Genomic DNA, 21,356 nt, shown 5'->3' on the forward strand with positions numbered 1-21,356 from the left:
AGGCCTTTCGATGCGAATTCGCGCGGCTCGATGAAGGAGTTTTGTGAGGGCTGGATCCGCAAGTTGGAATATTTGCGTGATCGCCGCACGGAATCCGAAATAGTCTGGGAACTCTACAAAAAGCTTCCAGATGATACAAAACGCTACGTAGGAAGCAATTACAGGACAATAAATGATTTCCTGGAAAGAGTGGAGGACGAGGACAATTGGCGCAATAATCGCGACAGTGGTAGAGGCCGTGGTAACAACAACGGGTACCACAGCAACCACACCAACGATAACCATGGGAATAATGCATACCGCAACCATGGCAGCAATAACAATAATGGTTCGGACCGTAATAACAATCGGTACAATGCAAATAATAACAGGAATGACGGAAACCAGTATCATACTAACGTGATACGGGCTTCACAGGGTAGTAATAACGCCAGAGGGTGCGATAAGCCGCCTCAGCAGCATTCGGGGAGCGTATCTGCTGGGACGAGACAGGGAAACCATTAGCCGCGCCGGTGAGGGGCCGACCGGGCGTGGAGAAATTTTGGCGGCCCAATAACAGGAGAAAACCCAGGTGTCGTCGTTATGAAAATTCCGTATGGAATAATCAACGGCGGGAGAGTGTGCCAGTGTTAGGAGAAAGGAGTGCGCCCACAAGTAGTAGATCAGCTGTAGACACGGCAGTAGGAAGTACATTCACTGTCAGTGAGAACAATTTAGGTAGTGTTCCGGAAATCGATTATAAAGTGGCAGCTGTAATACCCACAGCGGAACTGGAGATTGAGTTTAAGAATGATTCGCAAGTGTTGAAAGAAGTCAGATGTCGGATAAAACGTCCGTCATCGAGCGAGGAGATGCAGAGAGGGATGAGGTCAGGTTAAGGCAGTTCGGTCGCTTATACGACGAACTAAGAGATTATAGGGGCCTGTACGGGAGAAGTGTTTATGGGGAGCGCGGGCAGGATTTGCCGCGTCTCGTCCCGCAGGAAGATAGTGATTGTGAAGTGATAGAAAGTTCTGGCCCTAACCGGCAGACTTTACTAGAAATAGTTGATGTTAATGGGGAGCACGAGCAAGATGCGTCGTGTTTCGTCCCGCAGGAGTTGAATGTTGAAGTAGTAGCGGAAAGTTCTGGCCCTAACCGGCAGACTTTACCGAAAGTTGTAATGGTAGAAGTAGCCGACCCATCCGACGCGAATATCCAGTTTAAACATTGCGAGAGTATTAAGGAGAAAGATTACGAAAATTTTAGTGATAGCCGAACACGATTGGTAGAAAAGCACGTAGATTACAGCGTGTATGAGGTTAGAGCTGACGTTATACGGTCAGACGATAACAGTGTGGGTTGCGCAGATCTAGAGGAAGTAATTGCAGATACTACTGGGCACATGTCTCCAGGTAGATTGGCAGATGAGATCAATCTGGCTAAAGAGGAATCAACGAAGGTGACAATTAGTGAATTGATAGCAAAGCAACACTCGCTAGTTGACGAGTTACAGGAAAAGGTTTCGGTATTGGAGGCGAAGCTAGAGACTAAGCCTCAGGACAAACGTGTTGAAATTAAAACTGTATGTGAACAGAGGCTGAAAAAGCCGCCAGATAAACCGGATTTAGGATCAAAGCCGGATGGTTTTTTCTGGAATGACCTGGATATAGACGAGGATTTACTGTGGGAAAATAAAGAAACAGTCGAGGACAAGTGTAGACAGATAGTAGTGTCTGTTAATACGCACGACCTACAACTAAACGTGTTGATTGACACCGGTGCAGAATTGAGTGCTGTATCTGGGAAAATATTTGAGTTACTGAAGGACAGACCTGGCATCGTAGTTATGCCAGTAACAGGAGTGAAAATTATCGGTGCTACTGGGAAGGCCAGTAAACCGGTCACAAAACAGATTTTTGTCAACTTCGAGATATGTGGGGCACGATTTGAACAAGAGTTTGTCGTCGTGCCAGACTTAACTGCGGAAGTAATTATCGGGTTAGATTGGCTATTAAAGTACCGTGCAGTGATTAATTGCGAAAGCAAAACTTTGACATGTACGTCCCAAGATAAAACAATAGTAGTTAGTTTTGACGAGGCAGGAGACGGTGTGCATAGGCAATACCAGCCTATACACATTGTTAACTGGCCGGATGACATTGACGTAGGAATGAGTTTGAACTGCCCTAACATGAGGAATTTCGACATTGACAAAAGTGTAGAAAGTGAATTGGAAGAGATAATCAAATTCCCTCCACGGATTGACATTAGTATTGGTGTGAAAAAAGATCGTTTGCGAGAAGTAACGAAGCTTAAAACTGATTCTCGCACACGTCGTCATGACGCTAAAGTGCGTTTTGCTAAGTTTGCAATCGGAGACTTAGTACTTGTAATAGCTCATGAGAAATCGAGCGAGATAGACCATGAAATCTCTAATTTTAAGTTTGTTTATAATGGACCATATAAAGTCATTGGTATACTTCACACAAATGCTTGCGGAATATTGTAGACTTGAAATTGTACCAACCTAGGATCGATTAATACCACACAATGGGTAATTTATACAGTATGTAAATATAGAGTGTATAATTTAACGATTTGCTAGATTGCCATGCTTTTGACTGACCAAGGTCATTAAAGAAGTTGTAATTAATAAGTAATTAATTTTGACTAAATGATTTAAGAGAGAGTGATTATTTATCAATTGAAAAATCCAAGCTGCTAGTTTAAGTTTTCAGCTGAGTCACAGTAGATTAAGGAATGTAAATATGATTTTGTAAATAGCTGTAAGATTCCATAAATATGTGATTTACTAGTCATTGCCGATGTACTTAGACGCTGTTTTAAGTTTCAGGCTAGTACATGCGTGTGATGATGGACAGTGTTGAGTTATCCACTGTGATAGTATTAAGGGACTCCTTGAGATTACTCGGGAGTGAGTTTTACCGAAAGAATTCAGTGAAACGGACGTTCTGGAAATGCCGTTACAAGGGCGAGAGAGATCAAGCGTGCCGCACAGGCGGGCGCAACAATACTGGCGAGGCGGTGCCGCTGTCGGCTCTTGTGCCGCTGTCGGCATTCTTTGTACTTGCGAGTACTGAAGGCGGAATAGTTTTTCTTCCCGGACAGCTGATGTGAAAGAATTCTGCTGTCAATATTTATGTTTTTTTCGATCTACTGAATATTATTTTCTTGTTTAGCGTTAAGTGGAATCTCATGACGAGATATTAATTATGAAAAGGTTATGTAAAAATGTGTATTCTATGTAATTAATTATTAATTTGCATATTTTGATCTACCTGTTTTTATGACCATGTACTCTGATTAATTTTGCAAATAGTATTCCATTTCTCATAGTGTTACGAATTTTAATGATTTTGGAATAGCTAAACCATTTTCTATATCTTCTATGAATTTTAATATGTTGTCAACCTGTTTTATTTTGTGCAAGATGACAGAGTGGAATAAGATTAGGAGTGTCCCCACTCAATTATTATGGTCTAAAAATTGATTTATGATTAATTAGACGAATGCTAAATTTTGTTGATGTTTTGAGCATATGCATTTCCGCTGTTTCTTTTTTGGGACATTTTCTGAGTCTGTTTACGTTACACGAACATCCTCAGACAATGTGGGGCACGTGTAACGCCGGAAATGCATATACTCCTATTTCCATCTATTGTACTATTATTTTTTTTCCTTGTTTTGTTACCTCAAGATATGACATTTCTGTCTCTTTATATATTGTAATTGTTTTACTGTTTGTATATATATATTTATGGACTCATGTCGATGTATAATTGGTTTGTTTCGTAAATATTATTTGTATTTTTACGCTGGGTCTTGCCTAGGGAAAACTGCTATCGAACGATTACGTCGATAGGTCGTGTGACGAATCAAAGTGTGTAGGATCTTTGGTAGTGTTAACTCTGCCGCGTGAAGCGCGGGCAGGGCAGTGAGAGTCTGGCGGGAGTAGCGAGTGGAGCAGGTGTTGTGTGACGCTCCCGCGAGTTGCCGCGCTTTCGGGGTTTGGCAGCATGTAATTGCGCTCGACTCGCGATGATTGTTTCTGACATGGTGTCGCGGACGGGAAGCATTAGCTGGCGCACATCAAGAGCCATTTCGCCTGGTGACCGTGTCGAGAAGAAGGCGCGCCAACATCCAGCTTCTGCAACAGCGACGGCCGACAATGAGTGACTGTCGCCACCTCCTCGATCGACGGCTTCAAACCTTCAATCAACCAACAAGGAAGACTAAAAGCACGTAAAGTTTCAGAACTGTATGGCAGACCTCAGCTTTTCAAATTGTTCCATTTGCCTCGCAATATTACAGCAACTTAGCATGAACCTTTGTTGCTCATTGTCCCAATTGCATTGCCAAGCAGGGTCCCTTCCTTTTCCGAAATGAACCCGAGTGTCGTTGAAATTCAAACGCCAGCATTAAAATAATATGATTAGATTTCACTGCTTTAATTTCAAAGTTCAGTAGCTGGCTACAATATTTAGGTTACACGAGCACAAATTTAGAGTGCGAGTTTTGTTAGCATATTTTAGCTTACCTGTGACTGCAGCTCAGCTTGGTACGTACTAAATTTTACTATTGTTAATAGTTCAGAATCATTTAATTCAAGTTCAAAGTTAAATATCTTGTTTCTAAATTGCGTAGAGTCAAGTTGCTTTTGAAATGATTGTTGAGGTAGTCCAAGACTAACCGTATTTTACTGGATTTCGATGTGCTTCAGAAAGAAAGCTCACTATTAACTTCAGTCACTAAATTAATTTTCGATTTTCCGGTTTTATTAATTCTTTAGCTAAATTAAGTCAGAGTGTATCGAAATTTATTACTTCTGACAAACTTTCAGTTTTCACACTACACGTGTCAACCTTCAGTTGCCACGCTTCTAGTGCTAATTATATGTGTAATAACCTTTCTTTTTCAGTTACTATAGTAATTGTCCTTAGGACTGGCGACCGTGATTTCCCCCAAATCTCAAATATCTAATTACCGCTAGTTAATTGTTAACGTAACGGCCGCACATTTACTTTCTTTATTAACTTTACCCCTTTTCAAAATTGATTTCCACCAGTTTCATTTGCATTTTTCCTTTCATTTAGATGTAACCCTTTCCTCCCTCTTTACCGATAGATTAACTTCGGTGACGATTGCTTTTCCCAAATTTCCATTAGGTACACGCGGTTTAATTTCTCACTGTCATTTAGGTCGATAAGTGAGGGGGGAGGTTACACACTGTTCGATTGCACTGTCATCCATAAAAATGAACTCAGGGTCGAATGCACCAATGAAAAGACGACGTACATGGGGAAAGGGTACAGTGTCACAATAACGGTGACGGGCTAGTGTACTGAAAGATTTGGAGGTCACTACGCCAATGCAACATTATGCCTCTTAAACCGTAACACCTGGACCACCAAAACGGTTGTGTTCCCTGTACTGAACGGACCCTCATATGGCGAGAGGTTGGAGCCCGTAACGGACACAGGAACACCATGATTATTTCCGCTGCTTTTGATAAGTGACTCTGGTGAGACTGAAATATTTTATTAATGCTTCGAGAAAATTGATTGTTTCTTTAACGAGCCTTTTGAACTTTAACTGTGTGTGGGTTAACTAATAGTTTATGTCCGCTCCCGGTAGCTGAGTGGCCGGCGAGACAGAATGTCAATCCCAAGGGCCCAGGTTCGATTCCCGGCTGGGTCGGAGATTTTCTCCGCTCAGGGACTGGAGGTTGCGTTATCCTAATCATCATCATTTCATCCCCATCGACGCACAAGTCGCCGAAGTGGCGTCAAATCGAAAGACTTGCACCAGGCGAACGGTCTACCTGACGGGAGGCCCTGGTCACACGACATTTACATGAATAGTTAATACGCTATGGCACTTTATATTGTACGCGTTTGCAATAACACATGATTGAGAAAAACTGGCTGCACTTGAATCGTAGGTACACACGAAGCTTCACAGCACGTATGTTATTATCGTCAGTTTATTTGAGTCTGCACCCACATAATCCGTATATCTGTGTTAATTCTTTTGTCCGCTTTCGTAGCTGAGTGGTCAGCTTAGATGGTTACGATTCGGAGGATCCCGGTACTCCAACGAATTTTTCCTCGGTGGGAAGATTGGAGCGTAGTTCACTCACACTTGTCATGGCATTTCAAGTGCTACTCGAATGGGAAGTAGCCGCTCGAAGGTCTGCAAAGCCGCCGACAACCGGGAGAGCGGTGTGCTGTCCCCACGACCCTCCATACCACTTGCAAATGAGGGCATTGGCGAGGAAGATATGGCGATCGGTCGGTCGCGATTCACCCATCTGTAGCCAGAGCGGCAGAGCTTTGCTTTACTTCTATTGTGTTCATCATTAATGAATCAATTAATCAAAACTCACATAACTGTTGTTGCCTGCAATTATTGATCGTAAGGGATGTGGCACAATTATTTATTAACAATCAGTTTTATTTATGTTTGATAAGGAAAATGTAGGATCACTTATGTAACCTACACAGTCTGTTCCAAAGTATCCGCATACACCTATGTAATGAGGAATTTACCAGTAGATGTGACGAGAGGCAAAACTGAAAATTTATGGTAAGTTACTATGGGAACAAACTGCTGAGGTCATCGGTCGCTAGGCTTACACGCTACTTAAACTGACTTGCGCTAAGGACAACACACACACACACACACACACACACACCCATGCGCGAGGGACGACTCGAACCACCGACGGGGGGAGCCGCGCGAACCATGACAAGGTGTTCTAGACTGCACAGCTACCCCGCACGGCTCACGCGAGGCATCATCCCAATTGTAAAAGGATATGGGGTAATATTGTGCAGTAACAGCAGAATGAATTACTCGGGAGAGCTCAGTGACTTCGAACTTGTACTGGTCATTGGATGTCACCCAACTAAGAATTCCATCTCGGACATTTCAAACCTTCTGGAACAGCCCACGCTGACTGTTGTTAATGTGGCTGTGAACTGGACAGGCGAAGAAATGAAGTACAGATAAAGCAAGACCAGAGACCATAAAGCATTGCGGAGGGTGGATGTAAAAAATCGCCTAAAATCAGCAGAAGGTATTTCTCATGAGTTCTAAAGCGCTACCAGTAGTCCATATAGCACAGTAACTGTGCAAATGGGGTTAATAACAATGGAGTATAATGGTCGAGCAACTCCTTATAAGCCACGGATTTCTGTACTCATTGCAAAGCAACGCTAGACGTTACGCAAAGGGTGACACCACTGGACAGTGGATGAATGGAAACCAGTGATTTGGAGTGTGTGTGAGGTAACGGGGAAAATTTCTTTGAAATTTGTTTCGTATGTAGTTGTATGAACTGAAGGGTGCTACTTCTGAACGTTCTGGCAAGCCAGTGGAGGTGTGTGAGGTAACGGGCGAGTTGCAGCGCCCTGGAAATATGCTGAGTTCTGAGGAAGCAGTGGTCATACGCGCCGGTCAGCGGGTGCAGGCCTCTCGGCAGCGATCACGTGGTCCCGGACGTTAGCTTAGCGACCGCGTGGTGCCGCGCAACGGCCGGTCCAGCTGCGTGGCTGGGAATTCCTTGGTGCCGCTGTATGCCGAGAGCGCTAAAGATGGCGGACTTCGTGAAACCATAATGGCAGACATTTCGCAGTTCATAATGAAATTAATAGTAACCAGTACCTCAAAAAGAAACATGTACCTTACTATTATTTGCACGACGATTCTGATGGTGTAATCAGATTTACAATATCTTTATTAGTTTAAACTTTAGTATCTGATGGTAAATTATACAAGTAACACCCAGCAACGAATTTTCAAAATATAAAGGCTTCATCCGATTTTGTCGATCGCCGTGTCTTTAGAGAGCTATTAGTGTAAACCTAAATTGGTATGAATTACAGGCATGTAACTTGAATAGTACATGAGTTATTGGAGGTCAAAGTGGCCGATTACTATCGATCGCGTCAGGCTATGAGTACTCCACAGTTACACGAAAAAACAGTAACAGCATGCTTATATATACCGGGTGATCAAAAAGTCTGTATAAATTTAAAAGCTGAATAAATCACGGAATAATGTAGATAGAGAGGTACAAATTGACACACATGCTTGGAATGACATGGGGTTTTACTACGAAAAAAAAAATACAGAAGTTCAAAAATGTCCGACAGATGGCGCTTCATCTGATCAGAGTCGCAATAATTAGCATAACAAAGTAAGACAAAGCAAAGATGATGTTCTTTACAGGAAATGCTCAATATTTCCATCATTCCTCAACAATAGCTGTAGTCAAGGAATAATATTGTGAACAGCACTGTAAAGCATGTCCGAAGTTATGGTGAGGCATTGGCGTCGGATGTTGTCTTTCAGCATCCCTAGAGATGTAGGTCGATCACGATACACTTGCGACTTCAGGTAACCCCAAAGACAATAATCGCACGGACTGAGGTCTGGGGACCAGGAAGGCCAAACATGACGAAAGTGGCGGCTGAGCACACGATCACCACCAAACGACGCGCGCAAGAGATCTTTCACGCGTCTAGCAATATTTGTTTTTTTTTTTTTTTTTTTTCAAATAAAACCCCATGTCATTCCAAGCATGTGTGTCAATTTTTACCTCTCTATCTACATTATTCCGTGGTTTATTAAGTTTTCAAATTTATACTGACTTTTTGATCACTCGGTATATTGATTCATCTATGTCTTTCTTAATATCCGATATATGCTATTGATGAAGAAACTGGTCAGTTATTTACTGTGTTTTAGAAAGCACAGAGACATTAGACTCCTGGCCTACCTTTTGCTTCTTTTCTTTTTATATATGTTTATTTAATTGTTTATGAATTTAATAGTGTGTGTTGAGTGTTTTTATGGCCCAGCCGTCGGAATATTCATTTAATTTCAAGAAGTTAAATGTAAATCCAGCATTTCGTATTTGCTTACAATATGTTTCATTATGATTGTGACTGTGCGTTGGCATTAAGACATGGCGCAAGCGCTCTAGCCAATGACAGTGCTCGTGAATGGGGAGACTGGATGGAAGCGAGTTTCCGGAGAGGACACAAGGGAGTTCTGGCAGTGCGGCAGTCCTGGAGAGTACGGGCACAGGACACTGGAAGTGCTGGAAGCGACGGCGCGACGGACGCACAGTCGCGGGAGAGACTTGGAGAGTGTGAAGCGGTTTTGCACGTTGTTGCGGCAGATAGAAACACTTTGGAGTGCCGACTTGTGCACTTGTGAGATTTCCGTGGCTTTTACAGTGAATACGTAGTGTGTGTTTAGAAATGAATATCTCACGAGCTGTGCTGTTGTTCATAACTAATTACGTGCTGTAGGAATCTATCGTTTCCCTGTTATCCAACTTATATTTTATGTTTTGCAGAAATATACCGCATTCTCAAAAGTACTTCTTCTTTAAAGTCGTTAAGATGGTACCTGCAGATTTTATTTAATTGCAATCTTTCAATTATAAATTTATATGCTACTTTCATAATTCGCAATTGCCCAGTGATAGAAACCTTTGACCATTCGATTCATGTACGTATTCTTATTGTATACTGTAGACTCAGCAGTATTTGGCCTGTAATGCGGCAGCTACGTATCCCAGCCCCTAGACAACGAAACCAGCCAAAACTTTTCATATTTCACCCTTGAGTCTGAGGGTGGGTAGTCGTTGGAAAGCCTGCAAGTGGTGATTGTCACTATACCCCATGGTGAATCGATGTAAGGTTTTTGGGGTGACGAATGCCTGGAGAAGATTACCTGCCATCATGTTCAGTGCCAATAGTAAAGTTTGAAAGAGATGGTGTTAGGGTGAGAGTTGTTTCTCGTGTTTAGTGTGTGGTCCCCTTATTGTGATTAACGAAAAGTTAAATGTGGAGGGATATGAAGACATTTTGCAGAATTATGTGCTGCGTGTAGTAGAGAAACAGTTCCGAGACGTTGACTGTATTAATGTGAGAATGCATTCTGTCGTTACGTCGACTGTATTAGTGTGAGAATGCATTCTGTCGTATTGTAAAATGTAAACTTTCACGGCCGGAATGGTCACAATTAATAAAATATTCCGGGCTAATATGTCGTGGTCGAAGGGATTTCACTTTAAAATCCGACGTTTCGTCACCATCTGCGGAGGACATTTTCAAGGAGTTTCGTAACTTTGTTAAATGTCCATTGCACACCCTGGCTCCCTACTGACTAGCCCAGAATATTTTATTATTTGCGAATGCATTTTGTCAGCGTCTGAAAGGCAATTGTTTGTAGACAGTAACATTCGTAAAATGGGCTGTCCTTCCCAGAGTCCAAACCTGAACCTAATGGAACGGTCCCTTCTGTTCAACATCACTACCTTCCCTGGTTTCGCCCCTTGAAGAAGAGTGAGCTGCCATTCCTCCACAGTCATTGAAAGTGTGCCCAGCAGAGTTGAGGCAGGCATAAAGGCGAAGAGCTGACACACCCCATTTTAATGTCCACTAACCGGTATCCGGGTACTTTTGGTCCAATAGTGTATTTGCTATTATATGCCGTAACTGTAGGGCACAAATGTTACGGTGTGCGACTCACCCCTGCGACAGATAAAAGCAAACATTAGTTAAGGTTATACATTTGCCCAATCACTACAAGTAGGTAATGCGTCCCTTTTGCTGGCTGAGCATTCCCCTATAGCCTGTCAAAAGGAAGCAAATTACACCGGAACAGTGCAATGAAATGCGGAAAGACTTTCGGGGCATATAGGACTGGTGTTAGGACTGGCAGTTGACCATGAACACCAATAGATGAAACGTATTGTGCATAAATAGCCGATGAGGGTCACTGATGTTTGGTTACGCTAGTGGAAGGAAAGGAAGGAAGGAAGGTTGGGTTAACGTCCCGTCGACATCGAGATCATTAGAGATGGAGAGGAACGAAATCGGCCGTACCCTTTCAAAAGAACCATCCCGGCATTTACCCGGAGCGATTTTGGGATATCACGGAAAACCTAACTCTGGATGGCCGGACGCGGTTTTGAACCGTCGTCCTACCGAAGGCGAGTTCAGTGTGCTAACTACTGCATCACCTCGATCGGTCACGCTACTAGAGACAAACGGAAATGGTTACAGCGGCAGGATACCTAGGAATTATCGTGCAGGGGGACGTAGTTATGACCACATAAAACAAATTCTAGGAATAGCAGATGCCAGCTGAGATTTTTTGGAAGAATCTTAAGAAAATGTAAGTCACTCACAAAAGAAAGAAGCGGCTTACAAAAGCTTGTATTACAAATTCTTTAATTTGTTAGTTATTCTGGAGCCATTACCATAATGTATTAATGCAAGAGACTGAGTAGGTTTAATTGCTAGCGGCGCATTTCGTCGCGGTTTCGCTCAGTAAGCGCGAGAGCCTAATGGATAAGCTCAAACTCCAGTGGCAGGCATTGTTTATCGTGGAGAGCTTTACTGTTCAAATTCTGAGAGCGTGGTTTCCAAGGGGAGTCAAGCGACGTCTTACTTCCTCCCACGCACATCTCGGGGAAATTATGACGAGAAAATCAGACACATAAAGAGCTTATGTTGTCGACAGCAGTCGTTCTTCCTGAGCACATTTTGCGAATGGGTCACGGAAGGGGGAGTAGTTAGTGGTACTAGAAGTACTCTCCGCCAAACACCGTAAGGAGGCTTGCAGAGTATAAGTGTAGAAATGGAGATCATACCTCAGGTAGTAGGAGTACCAAATTTACAGGAACGCTTCGGCGAGACTACATGGTTCTTTCACAGAAAAACGCTGACTTCAGAGAATATGAAGTTAAAGGGGCTCAGAGGAAGACTGCAACACATGCCAACCAGAAGATGTCTAGATCTGATGCTTGGCGACGCCAATTAGTACCTAAAGGTTTTTACCACGAATTGGATCAGCTAGAAGATGTGACGGTACGTCACAAATGCTGACATTTTTATCGGTTGTAAGCAGTGAACAATATTGGGAAGTGTTAAGGGTGAACTAAAAATTATTTGTAAACACTTAACGTATTTTATGAATGTAATTAGTATATAAGACACAGTTAATGTTCTTGAAAAAAAAAACTGATATGCAGCGATGATTTAAAAGTAGCATCTTTATTTAAAATGTGTCTATCAAAATAAAAAAGGGTCGCTAAGAGACGCGATTGTACGGCCGAGGAGGACGGACGTACTTTATGGTACACACACTGTTTTGTTTCGCAATACGGAAGGCAGCCATTGAGCGGATACACATAAGTTATTCTGTATTCCGCTAAAATAAACTAATTACTGTTATCACAAAATGAATTTCTTTGTGATAGTTGTCACCTCAGCGGCTAATTATTTTTAATAAGCATTTTTTCAGTAATTTGCGCTGCGGGAAGCTCATCTTCCGATGCAGCCTCTGGTCGGCCATTACGCACCGAAGTATTAATCTATTTTTCAAAGTGTTAACAGTAACTGTAAATGCGAGAGATTTAGTTGTAAGAACCTTTCTAAATTGCAACAGATAATTAATTTAACGTCAAAGTTCATTTTTAAATAATACAGATTCCATGAGTTCAGTTAAGTTTTATCTTGGCTGCTCCATGGCAACAATCGAAATTTTCTCGAGCCTTGCTTTGCAATCAATAAATAGAAATTAACAAAATTGCATTCAATTCAGTAAATGGCAACTATATTTTAGTCATCACATTAAAAATCTAAAGTTGGTACATGAATAACAGCGGTCCTTCAAGAACGCTTTTCGTATTTACTTACGCACGTAACTAAATGTGATAAGAAAAAATAATATCCCTGAGAGAAAGAATCATGCTGATAAATTAAAAATAAAAAAAATATATAATATTTTATATATATATACACGCAACAAAGACCACCAACAGGTACCAGCAAAAGAAGCATTCATACACAACCGAGGCTACACGGCACACATTCGCGGATTAAACTCGATAGAAAATGATGCATGAAGACCGGCTGCTGATTATCCTCCCTCCGTTCGCCTCACATGAATATTTTCTTTGCTTGCGGTTGGGCCACTGTCAGATCAAATAGTAAAGGATTAACTGTGGAATTTCCGTTATGAGGAAGTGAATTTGTTAAATATATAGTCTAATTTGTGGCTTGAGTGACAATTTCTGTACTTGAGAAACACAAAAAATAGAAACAGCAAAATAATCGAAAGCAATGGAAAGTCACAATTACTGCAGCCATTTCATCACTCGACGTCCTCTGATTAATCAAAACATAGTCGTGTTGTGTCAGGTTTCCTCGATTGATTAGTGGTGTACTTCCGCATGTACTGCGTGTTGTAGTTACATTTTATTTATTCCCAGCCGTATTCTTCGGGGGCTGCATGTTGTGCTGTTATGTGTACTCGCTGACTTACCTCCAACCAGAATATGATCCATCGGTCTTGCACCGCTGTTTATAACTGGGTTCATTTCTTGACGCCCATTTTGCCTTTTGATGTTCTTTTATTTTTCAAAGCTCGCACAGATATTGCTTGAAAAGCACATTCTCTCAGCGTTTCCGAGCTCTGGTGGATGTCATGACCGACGAGATCGCAATAAATTGAATGCCGTGCCCCAAGTCTTCTTTAAATTGAAAACTCCGTCCCGGTTTATTAACTTTCCCGACATTTTTATTTCAACAGACTCCTTAATTACGTTGTCCCATAAAATTGGTGTTTTCATCATGATACTGGACTCATCAGAGCTGGGATACGCTGAGACAATATGAGTTTCACAGAAAGTAAGTGAGGCCTCTGGAAAACAAAGGAGCATCAAAGGGCGTAGTGGTCGTGAAGAGACAATGAATTCGGCAATAGACAGCGGCGTGAGACGAACAGTAGTTCACAGTGCGGTTGGAGTTTAGGTAGAAAATAAACATAACAGCAATACTCACAGCATCTCAAGAAGTCGTCCAGGTCGGTTGTCGAAATATTGTGCGTGAGATGGAAACAACAACACGATTGAATACCCAGAAACACAGTATGAATAAATCATGGACGACTAAAGTCTTTCAAAAATTTAAGGACACGATTATGCAGACTGTAAATGATCCTAAACTGAGCTTGTTGTTGAGATAATTGTATATGTCGAGGACTGTGCTAGCTGTTTATAGTTACTTGTTACTGATGATGAGAGTATTGTAATCGAATCCAACAGAGAAAGTTAAACATTTGAAACTGCAAATAACAATTTCTTGCAAATTATGAAATGAATTTCTCTAAATGGAACTTCAAATGTTCTGTACTGCACAAGTACTGACCACACCGCTAGAAACAGTGTATAAAGAAAATTCAGTAGAACCCAATATTCTAAATTATGAGGAGTTTAAACTCGTAAGAATCTGAACTTTAAGCCACATGTAATAGATTTTAACCATGAAATCTACGCAACTTCGGGAAAAAGCAGACTTGTAGATGAAAATGTCCAATAATTCAGTCAGTTTCCTGTTTTCCGTTACTTAGGTCTTACGGCATGTTATTCACACAACACTTCATTGAGAAAGATAGTGTTCATTTGACAAAAATGTGTAATAAGAACAATATATACTGGCGAGTACAGAATCTTTAGTCGACAGCTCTTTAAATATCTGGCCTGACTGCCAACAGTGACTTGGGTACACATACTCTGTTGTGGAGTAGGTAGTGGTAAACCACACAAGTAGTCATTAAAAGTGAAACTATAAGGAGGAACTACTCAACTTTAGTGTGTCATAGAAAGGAATGAAGTATTCAGTCATAAAAATCTTTAACCACTTACCTAATGGCGTGCCAAAGAAAATCAACAATAAAATAAATTTCAAACACAAAATCATATATACTTGACAACTCCTTTTGTTACATGGAAGAATTCTGAATGTGTAATACCGTAATGTGTGTGTGTGTGTGTGTGTGTGTGTGTGTGTGTGTGAGAGAGAGAGAGAGAGAGAGAGAGAGAGACAAGAGAGAGAGAGGAGAGAGAGAGAGAGAGAGAGAGAGAGAGAGAGAGAGAGAGAGAGATCATGTAGCCTGCATTTTCCCATGTTTCTCACTGCGACATTGAGTTAACTAACATGTTACATAGCACAGAGAAAAGATGTCAATAAATTTAAGTGCTATTCAGAGTTGATGCACCTGTCGTTATGGATGATGAGACCCTGATAAATTGCACCTAAAAAGTATAGTTACGTGTACTATTTGTATTAACAACTCTTTAATAGACGTGTCAGCACCAAAAAATCTTTCATTTTTTGTGTATATGTTCATGTATAACGGTCATTCATGGTTTCTGGTGCCACTGTGTAAACTTTTACCGCTGCACATATCTAAAGGAGATCGTAATATTTCGACAAATTACAAGTCAAAACTTTTTGGGTTTTCGGTGATACTTTGTGGGCTATACACATCACTTCCTCTCACTGTTCTTTGCCTTCCCCGTCATAAGCACAATATTCGTATTTAAGTTTTTCTTTGCTTGGCAATAATACTCAGCAGCTATTATATAACAATTATTAATGCATTTTTTTGTATTTTATTGTAACAGGAACGAAGTCCTTGCAATACTTACAGGATCATAACGTCGGAAATTCGTTGTAACTGTACCTGTACATTAATTTATAGCTCCTTATATGTTGTGTATATTTGCAGTATATTGATTATGAGAGTAACCCCTTCTCCGCTCTCAGGGAAAGGAGAAAAAACAGTGTAGTCAGGCGTTTTTCTTTTAGTAATGTGTATTTTTTTATTTAGTACGAACATGGCTCTGAGCACTATGAGACTTAACATCTGAGGTCATTAGTCCCCTAGAACTTAAGAACTACTTAAACCTAACTAACCTAAGGACGTCACACACATCGTTGCCTGAGGCAGGATTCGAACCTGCGACCGTAGCGGTCGCGCGGCTCCAGACTGAAGCGCCTAGTATGAACATGGCCTAGTTTTTTAGTAAGAGGACAAAGTTTTTAACAGGGTCAGAACTGAAACCTTTAAGGCTACTTACATGTCGCCATTCGTCTTCCAGTATATTCAATATACTCCATACCCTTTGGTTCCTCACCACCTTGCTCCCCCCTCCCCGCCCCCCCCCCCAACACAAACTATCATTTCGGCGCCCTTGGTGGTAGTATGTGATGTTGTTGGGTGGTACTACCCAGGTGCAAGCACGATCTTGAATATCTTTGGGTGCATGTCTGCACTATACACATGATGTCCTTGATACTTATTTACATAATTTTCGTAGTAGAATGAGTGATGTTTTTCTTAGACAAGACAATGATGCTTGATCATGAAAGAGTCGTGTTTTTGAAGAATATCTCCCACTTCAAGAAAATGAGCCATTGGAGCATCCCAATCTCAATAACAGAGCATCAACATGGCATTCATTTTGTAAGAAGGTCATTAGCACCAACAATAACAACATCGAACATTACTCTCATGTTTTATTTTCTGCCTGTGGTAATCACACTCAGTAATGACGTTTTTTGAACAACACTAAAGAGACAGTCAGTTTTTATATTTAATGTGCATTTAAAAATTTGAAACCGGAGTTTCAGGTTTTGTTTGTATTGTGTTATGTCCTCCATACTTCAACTAAGAAGATAATTAATGATGCATTATTTTTTGAGTTATTGTTATTTTTGTGACAATTTTTTTTATAAAATATGTAGGTTCAGAAACAGAAAGCTTGTATCAGATGAAATTAAGTAGCTTAACATCGTCTATTACAGATTTTAATAATTCTATTGCAACGACCAAGGCATTGTCAATATTTGATTATGTGGGCTTTAGTTGTTATTCTTTTTATTTATTGGATTTCATAGGTTGTCTGGGTCGTCGCTTATCACTGTGTTATAAGTACTCACTTCTTACTTGTTAAATCAGCACCTGACGATGGGATGGAGATGTTAACGGTTCCAGCATGTTGCCAATCATCCATGAGGCTGGTAGCTTTCTTATACTGTATAAGGTATCCCATTAAGGTGCTGTGCCCATCGAAAGGAGGGTGCCAGGACAGGCGAACTGACCTACTGTTCACTTCAACCACTTCAACGTCCAATGGTGGATCAGGAGGTTCTACAAAACAGAATAATAAGCTTGTCAACAATCATTAATTTAACAGACTTAAAGCAACAAAGACGGTATCTTAAATCATATCAGTAATATTTCTTTCAGTTCAGTGATATTTTCAACAGGCATCAAACAAATGAAAAGTAAAAGCATATCATAAATAGGATGATGCTTCACAAAGAAAATAATAAACTAGTAACATAGTTACTCAGTTCCTCTTAGCTTACAGAAAGAGAATTCAGGAAACGTAATGTAACTCCTTCAGAAAGAATATGATTTATGTGAATCTGATCAGTGGATTCTAGGGAGAGGAAAAAAGATCAACTTGTTTCTGACATCCCAGAGCAAGTCCTTATTGTTAAACATCATGAAAACCTAAAATAAGGGGTATTGCTAAATTTATCTTACGTTTTTGATTTGGTTGTCTATGATCTCTTGTGTGAAAGTGAATTGTTAAGTTGTTCCATTAGTTGTGCACAACTAGTTGATTCCATATGTTTTTACCAGGCAATAGAGTGTAAAAAGTCATGAAAATTACGTTTCCTCACATAGTAAAATAAGTATTGGGCCTCTCAGGGGTCATTCCTATATCGTCTATTATTTATAAAACTCCCAGAGTATCAGATCAAGAATCTGAGGCACTTTCAGGGTTGATTTTAAATCATATTGGTCATGTTTCCAGGGCTCTCGGGTGTACAGCCGGATATTATCATCGATGTCCCACGCTATTTCGGCGAATAACCTTTCCGCCACCATTAGGTGGTTCTGAATGAATGGTCTGTCTGCTCATTGAGCAACAACACATACGCTGAGAAAGCCTCTGATCACATATAATACTTGTCATTTTATTAAAGTACACAATACAAGTAATTTAGGATGAACAATCTCTTTGATTACAGAAGCAGCAATGTTGGTGGATTGGTAATAAATGCCAAGTTGGCATGATGTGTGGCTCTAGAGATACAAGAACAATAACAATGTACAATATAAACTTAGAAACAAGTGGCTATTGCATTGAGCAACAAAGGTGTTGGAAGTATGGACAAATGGCCATCTAAGTTGAGAAAACATTTGGAACTATTGAAATGCATATTCTACAAATATCATGATTAAGAGTATGATCTTGAAACACTATTATGTGGTTACTACCCAAATATGCAGAATATGATGTGCAATTTAGAGAATTTTGGTTTCTACAAAAAAGTATTGTTTAAAATAAAAACTGTAAAAATACATGAAATTTATTTGCATATAGACAGTCATGAAAAGCAGTTTTTAATGAATTTAAAATGATGAGTTATCCAGTTAACTAGTGTACTGTTTCTGAAATGGCATTTCAAAACTCCATATGGACCCAAGTTCATCATTAGAAATAGAAATGGTCTTTAAAGTCAAGTACATGAAAAGGCCCTACATAAAAAAATGCTGTATGCACCTAAAATAATCGTCAGTATATTAAAAAAAAACACTCTGTCTACAGGCCACAAGTGGCCCATCGGGACCATCCGACCGCCGTGTCATCCTCAAGGCGGATGCGGATAGGAGGGGCGTGGGGTCAGCACACCGCTCTTCCAGTCCTTATGATGGTATTCTTGAGCGCTACTATTCGGTCGAGTAGCTCCTCAATGGGCATCTCGAGGCTGAGTGCACCCCGAAAAATGGCAACAGCGCATGGCGACCTGGATGGTCACCCATCTAAGTGCCGACCACGCCCGACAGCGCTTAAATTCGGTGATATCACGGGAACCGGTGTATCCACTACAGCAAGGTCGTTGCCCATCGGTACCATCAGCAGAATGAAATTAAAATTAAAGATTTAAAAAAATTGAAAAGCAGTGATACATTTTCATGTTGTAGTCTTTACTAAAATGTTCCGATAAATCATCAGTTTCTACTGCTTCTGGTTTCATTACGAAATATTAATGTTAAAGTGTGTGGATGACAAGCATCGTTACACACGAAATTGGTTGAGGAAATGAGAGACACACAAAAACAAGCTGATATAAAAAGTATTCAATTTCTGCTATCTAATTGTCTTTCTTGGAAAGTGGTACATCAATTACTTAAATATTTATAGTGAAAAGCTTCTCATATTTTAAAAAATAGATGTATGTAGTGAAAGGTGGCTACACTGGGTCACAGCGCCAGAGATTGCGCCAAAGAGTTTTATTCCGCCGCCTCCACTGGCAGTGCTTGTTCAGAAGTGGTGGTGGTTAGTGCTTTGCTGAGAGGATGTTGATAGCTGTACTTTTTGAGGCCATGTCGTGTGCAGTTGTTTTGATGGGCTAGACAGCAGATGTTGTTCGAATGGAGATGTTGTAATGATCAGAGTGTATTTTAGTCAATATATATGAAGGTAAAGAAAATTTTTTATTTCAAATGTCTTAAATAATAATGCCTCTTGGTCACAGGTTCAGTCAACAAAGCATCTGGCTCGTGTTCTTGTATTAGACTGTAATTCTGGTTTCTATATGCAATTATTGTATTTCTGTTTTTTTTAATTACTTCAGTGTAAATGGTGTTTAAAGCATCTTGTCGTATTGAGGAAGAACCGTGCCAGATGTGTACGTTGAATCACACTTCCACACACAGAACAGCTACACTTGTGCCTTGTTGTTTCGTAGCTTTCATAGTTGCTGGGGACTTAATTAATTAATTGTGTTAACGGAAATTTCGTTTCATTCTTTGTTGTTATTCTATGCAGTCAGATTGCTTACTAATACTAGTCAGGGCCAACCGGTTACGAGACTTCGTAACCGGACAGTCAGCTACTAAAATTAAAATTATTTGCATTGTATTTAATTAAGCCCCCATGCAGTAGTTACAATAAGTCAAGTGGCAAATATTATCACAATAATAGTAAGTAAATTAAATGTGAAGAAACCAATATTGATGGATACGACCCATACAAGATCAGTATAAAAAATAGAAAAACTGCATGTAGTGTTCTCTAACTATGAAGTACAGATACATATTTACGCATTTAAAACTAATATTCACCTTTATTCAGATATTTCTGTACTGCTGTAATGCACATATGCCATATCACTATATAAAACTAACCAACGTAAAACAGTTATTATAATAACGTAACAAATTACAATCCAGTGGAAGTGGACGAAATGTGAAGCATACAGTGATGGAGGAAGAATGGCTATACTGGATACTAGAGCTTTTAGGAGTATATGCTGTTGACTGATTTTCGCTATGTACGAGGACTGGAACTTTAATAGTGGTTAATGTTTATGTACAACTTATAGAAAATAGATAAATGTTTCAATTTTACTGTCCTTCAGAGCAGTCAACAGATTGTGCATAACCAGTTGTCAGTGATATGGAACTCGTAGGATAGTTGTGTTGATAGTTCGAGAGGAGCGGTCTATTCCCCGAATCTCTGTAACAGTTCTGAAACGAATGCCAAGAAGTGCTTCCCTCATCTTAGGAATCAACTTCAAATCACAAGGACTTAAGCCCTGGGACTGTGGTGGATTGCAGGCAGTGTTCCAAAAAGAAACGCTGACACTTTCTGCACGATCAGCCCATCATTTTATAGGACAATGCCGGGTCTCGTGTGGCACCAACTTGCGACTGATTTGGTCGGTCGATGGGGCTTGATTCCTGAGGTGAAGGAACCACTTTTTGGCATTCGTTTCAGAACTGTCCAGAGATTTGTCAGGCAGTAGACCGCTCCACTCGATGTATCAACACATCTGGCACTGCTAAATGTGTCCTACGACTTCCACATTGCTGGCAAGGGGTTATAAAATGGCTCTAAACCATATGGGATCTAACATCTGAGGTCATCAGTCCCCTAGACTTAGAACTACTTAAATATAACTAACCTAAGGACATCACACACATCCATGCCCGAGGCATGACTCGAACCTGCGACCATAGCAGCAGCGCGGTTCCGGACTGAAGCGCCTAGAACCGCTCTGTCACAGCGGATGGCTGCAAGGGGTTATACACAATGCTGGTGACTACTCTCAAGGATGAGAAAACTTCAAAACATGTGTCTGCATTGTGTAAGTTGTAAATAACTATTTGCCACTATTAAAGTTTAAACCCTCGTAAATAAACCGATACCATGATCAATGAGGCATTAGAAAGAATTCCTGGAATTGTGTTTTCTGTCTTAAAATTTAATTATAATTTTGTTGTGTCAGTGGCAAAAAATTAGCTAAGCCTATAGTTTTATTCCTTAATATCAGATTTGATGTGCACTTAGCTACTATCATCATAAAGAGGTAGCAACGTAGAAAACTCATGTGTTCATTATCTAATGTGTATGTAGCGACTTCAGCTCGCAGGTCAATCCATACATATCTGTTGGCAAC

General features: G+C 40.5%; 1 protein-coding gene across 1 annotated transcript in view; it reads right to left on the minus strand.

Annotated features, from left to right (window-relative positions):
* Positions 1 to 21,356, minus strand: part of LOC124779545 (Down syndrome cell adhesion molecule-like protein Dscam2) — a 291,097-nt gene that overhangs the window by 114,140 nt on the left and 155,601 nt on the right. Inside the window, exon 14 of the mRNA XM_047253718.1 lies at positions 16,815 to 17,025. Within this exon, the coding sequence (XP_047109674.1) occupies positions 16,815 to 17,025 (211 nt within the window). The remainder of the gene's footprint in view (positions 1 to 16,814; positions 17,026 to 21,356) is intronic.

The sequence above is a fragment of the Schistocerca piceifrons genome, chromosome 1, assembly GCF_021461385.2.
Source record: "Schistocerca piceifrons isolate TAMUIC-IGC-003096 chromosome 1, iqSchPice1.1, whole genome shotgun sequence".
Lineage (NCBI taxonomy): Eukaryota > Metazoa > Arthropoda > Insecta > Orthoptera > Acrididae > Schistocerca > Schistocerca piceifrons.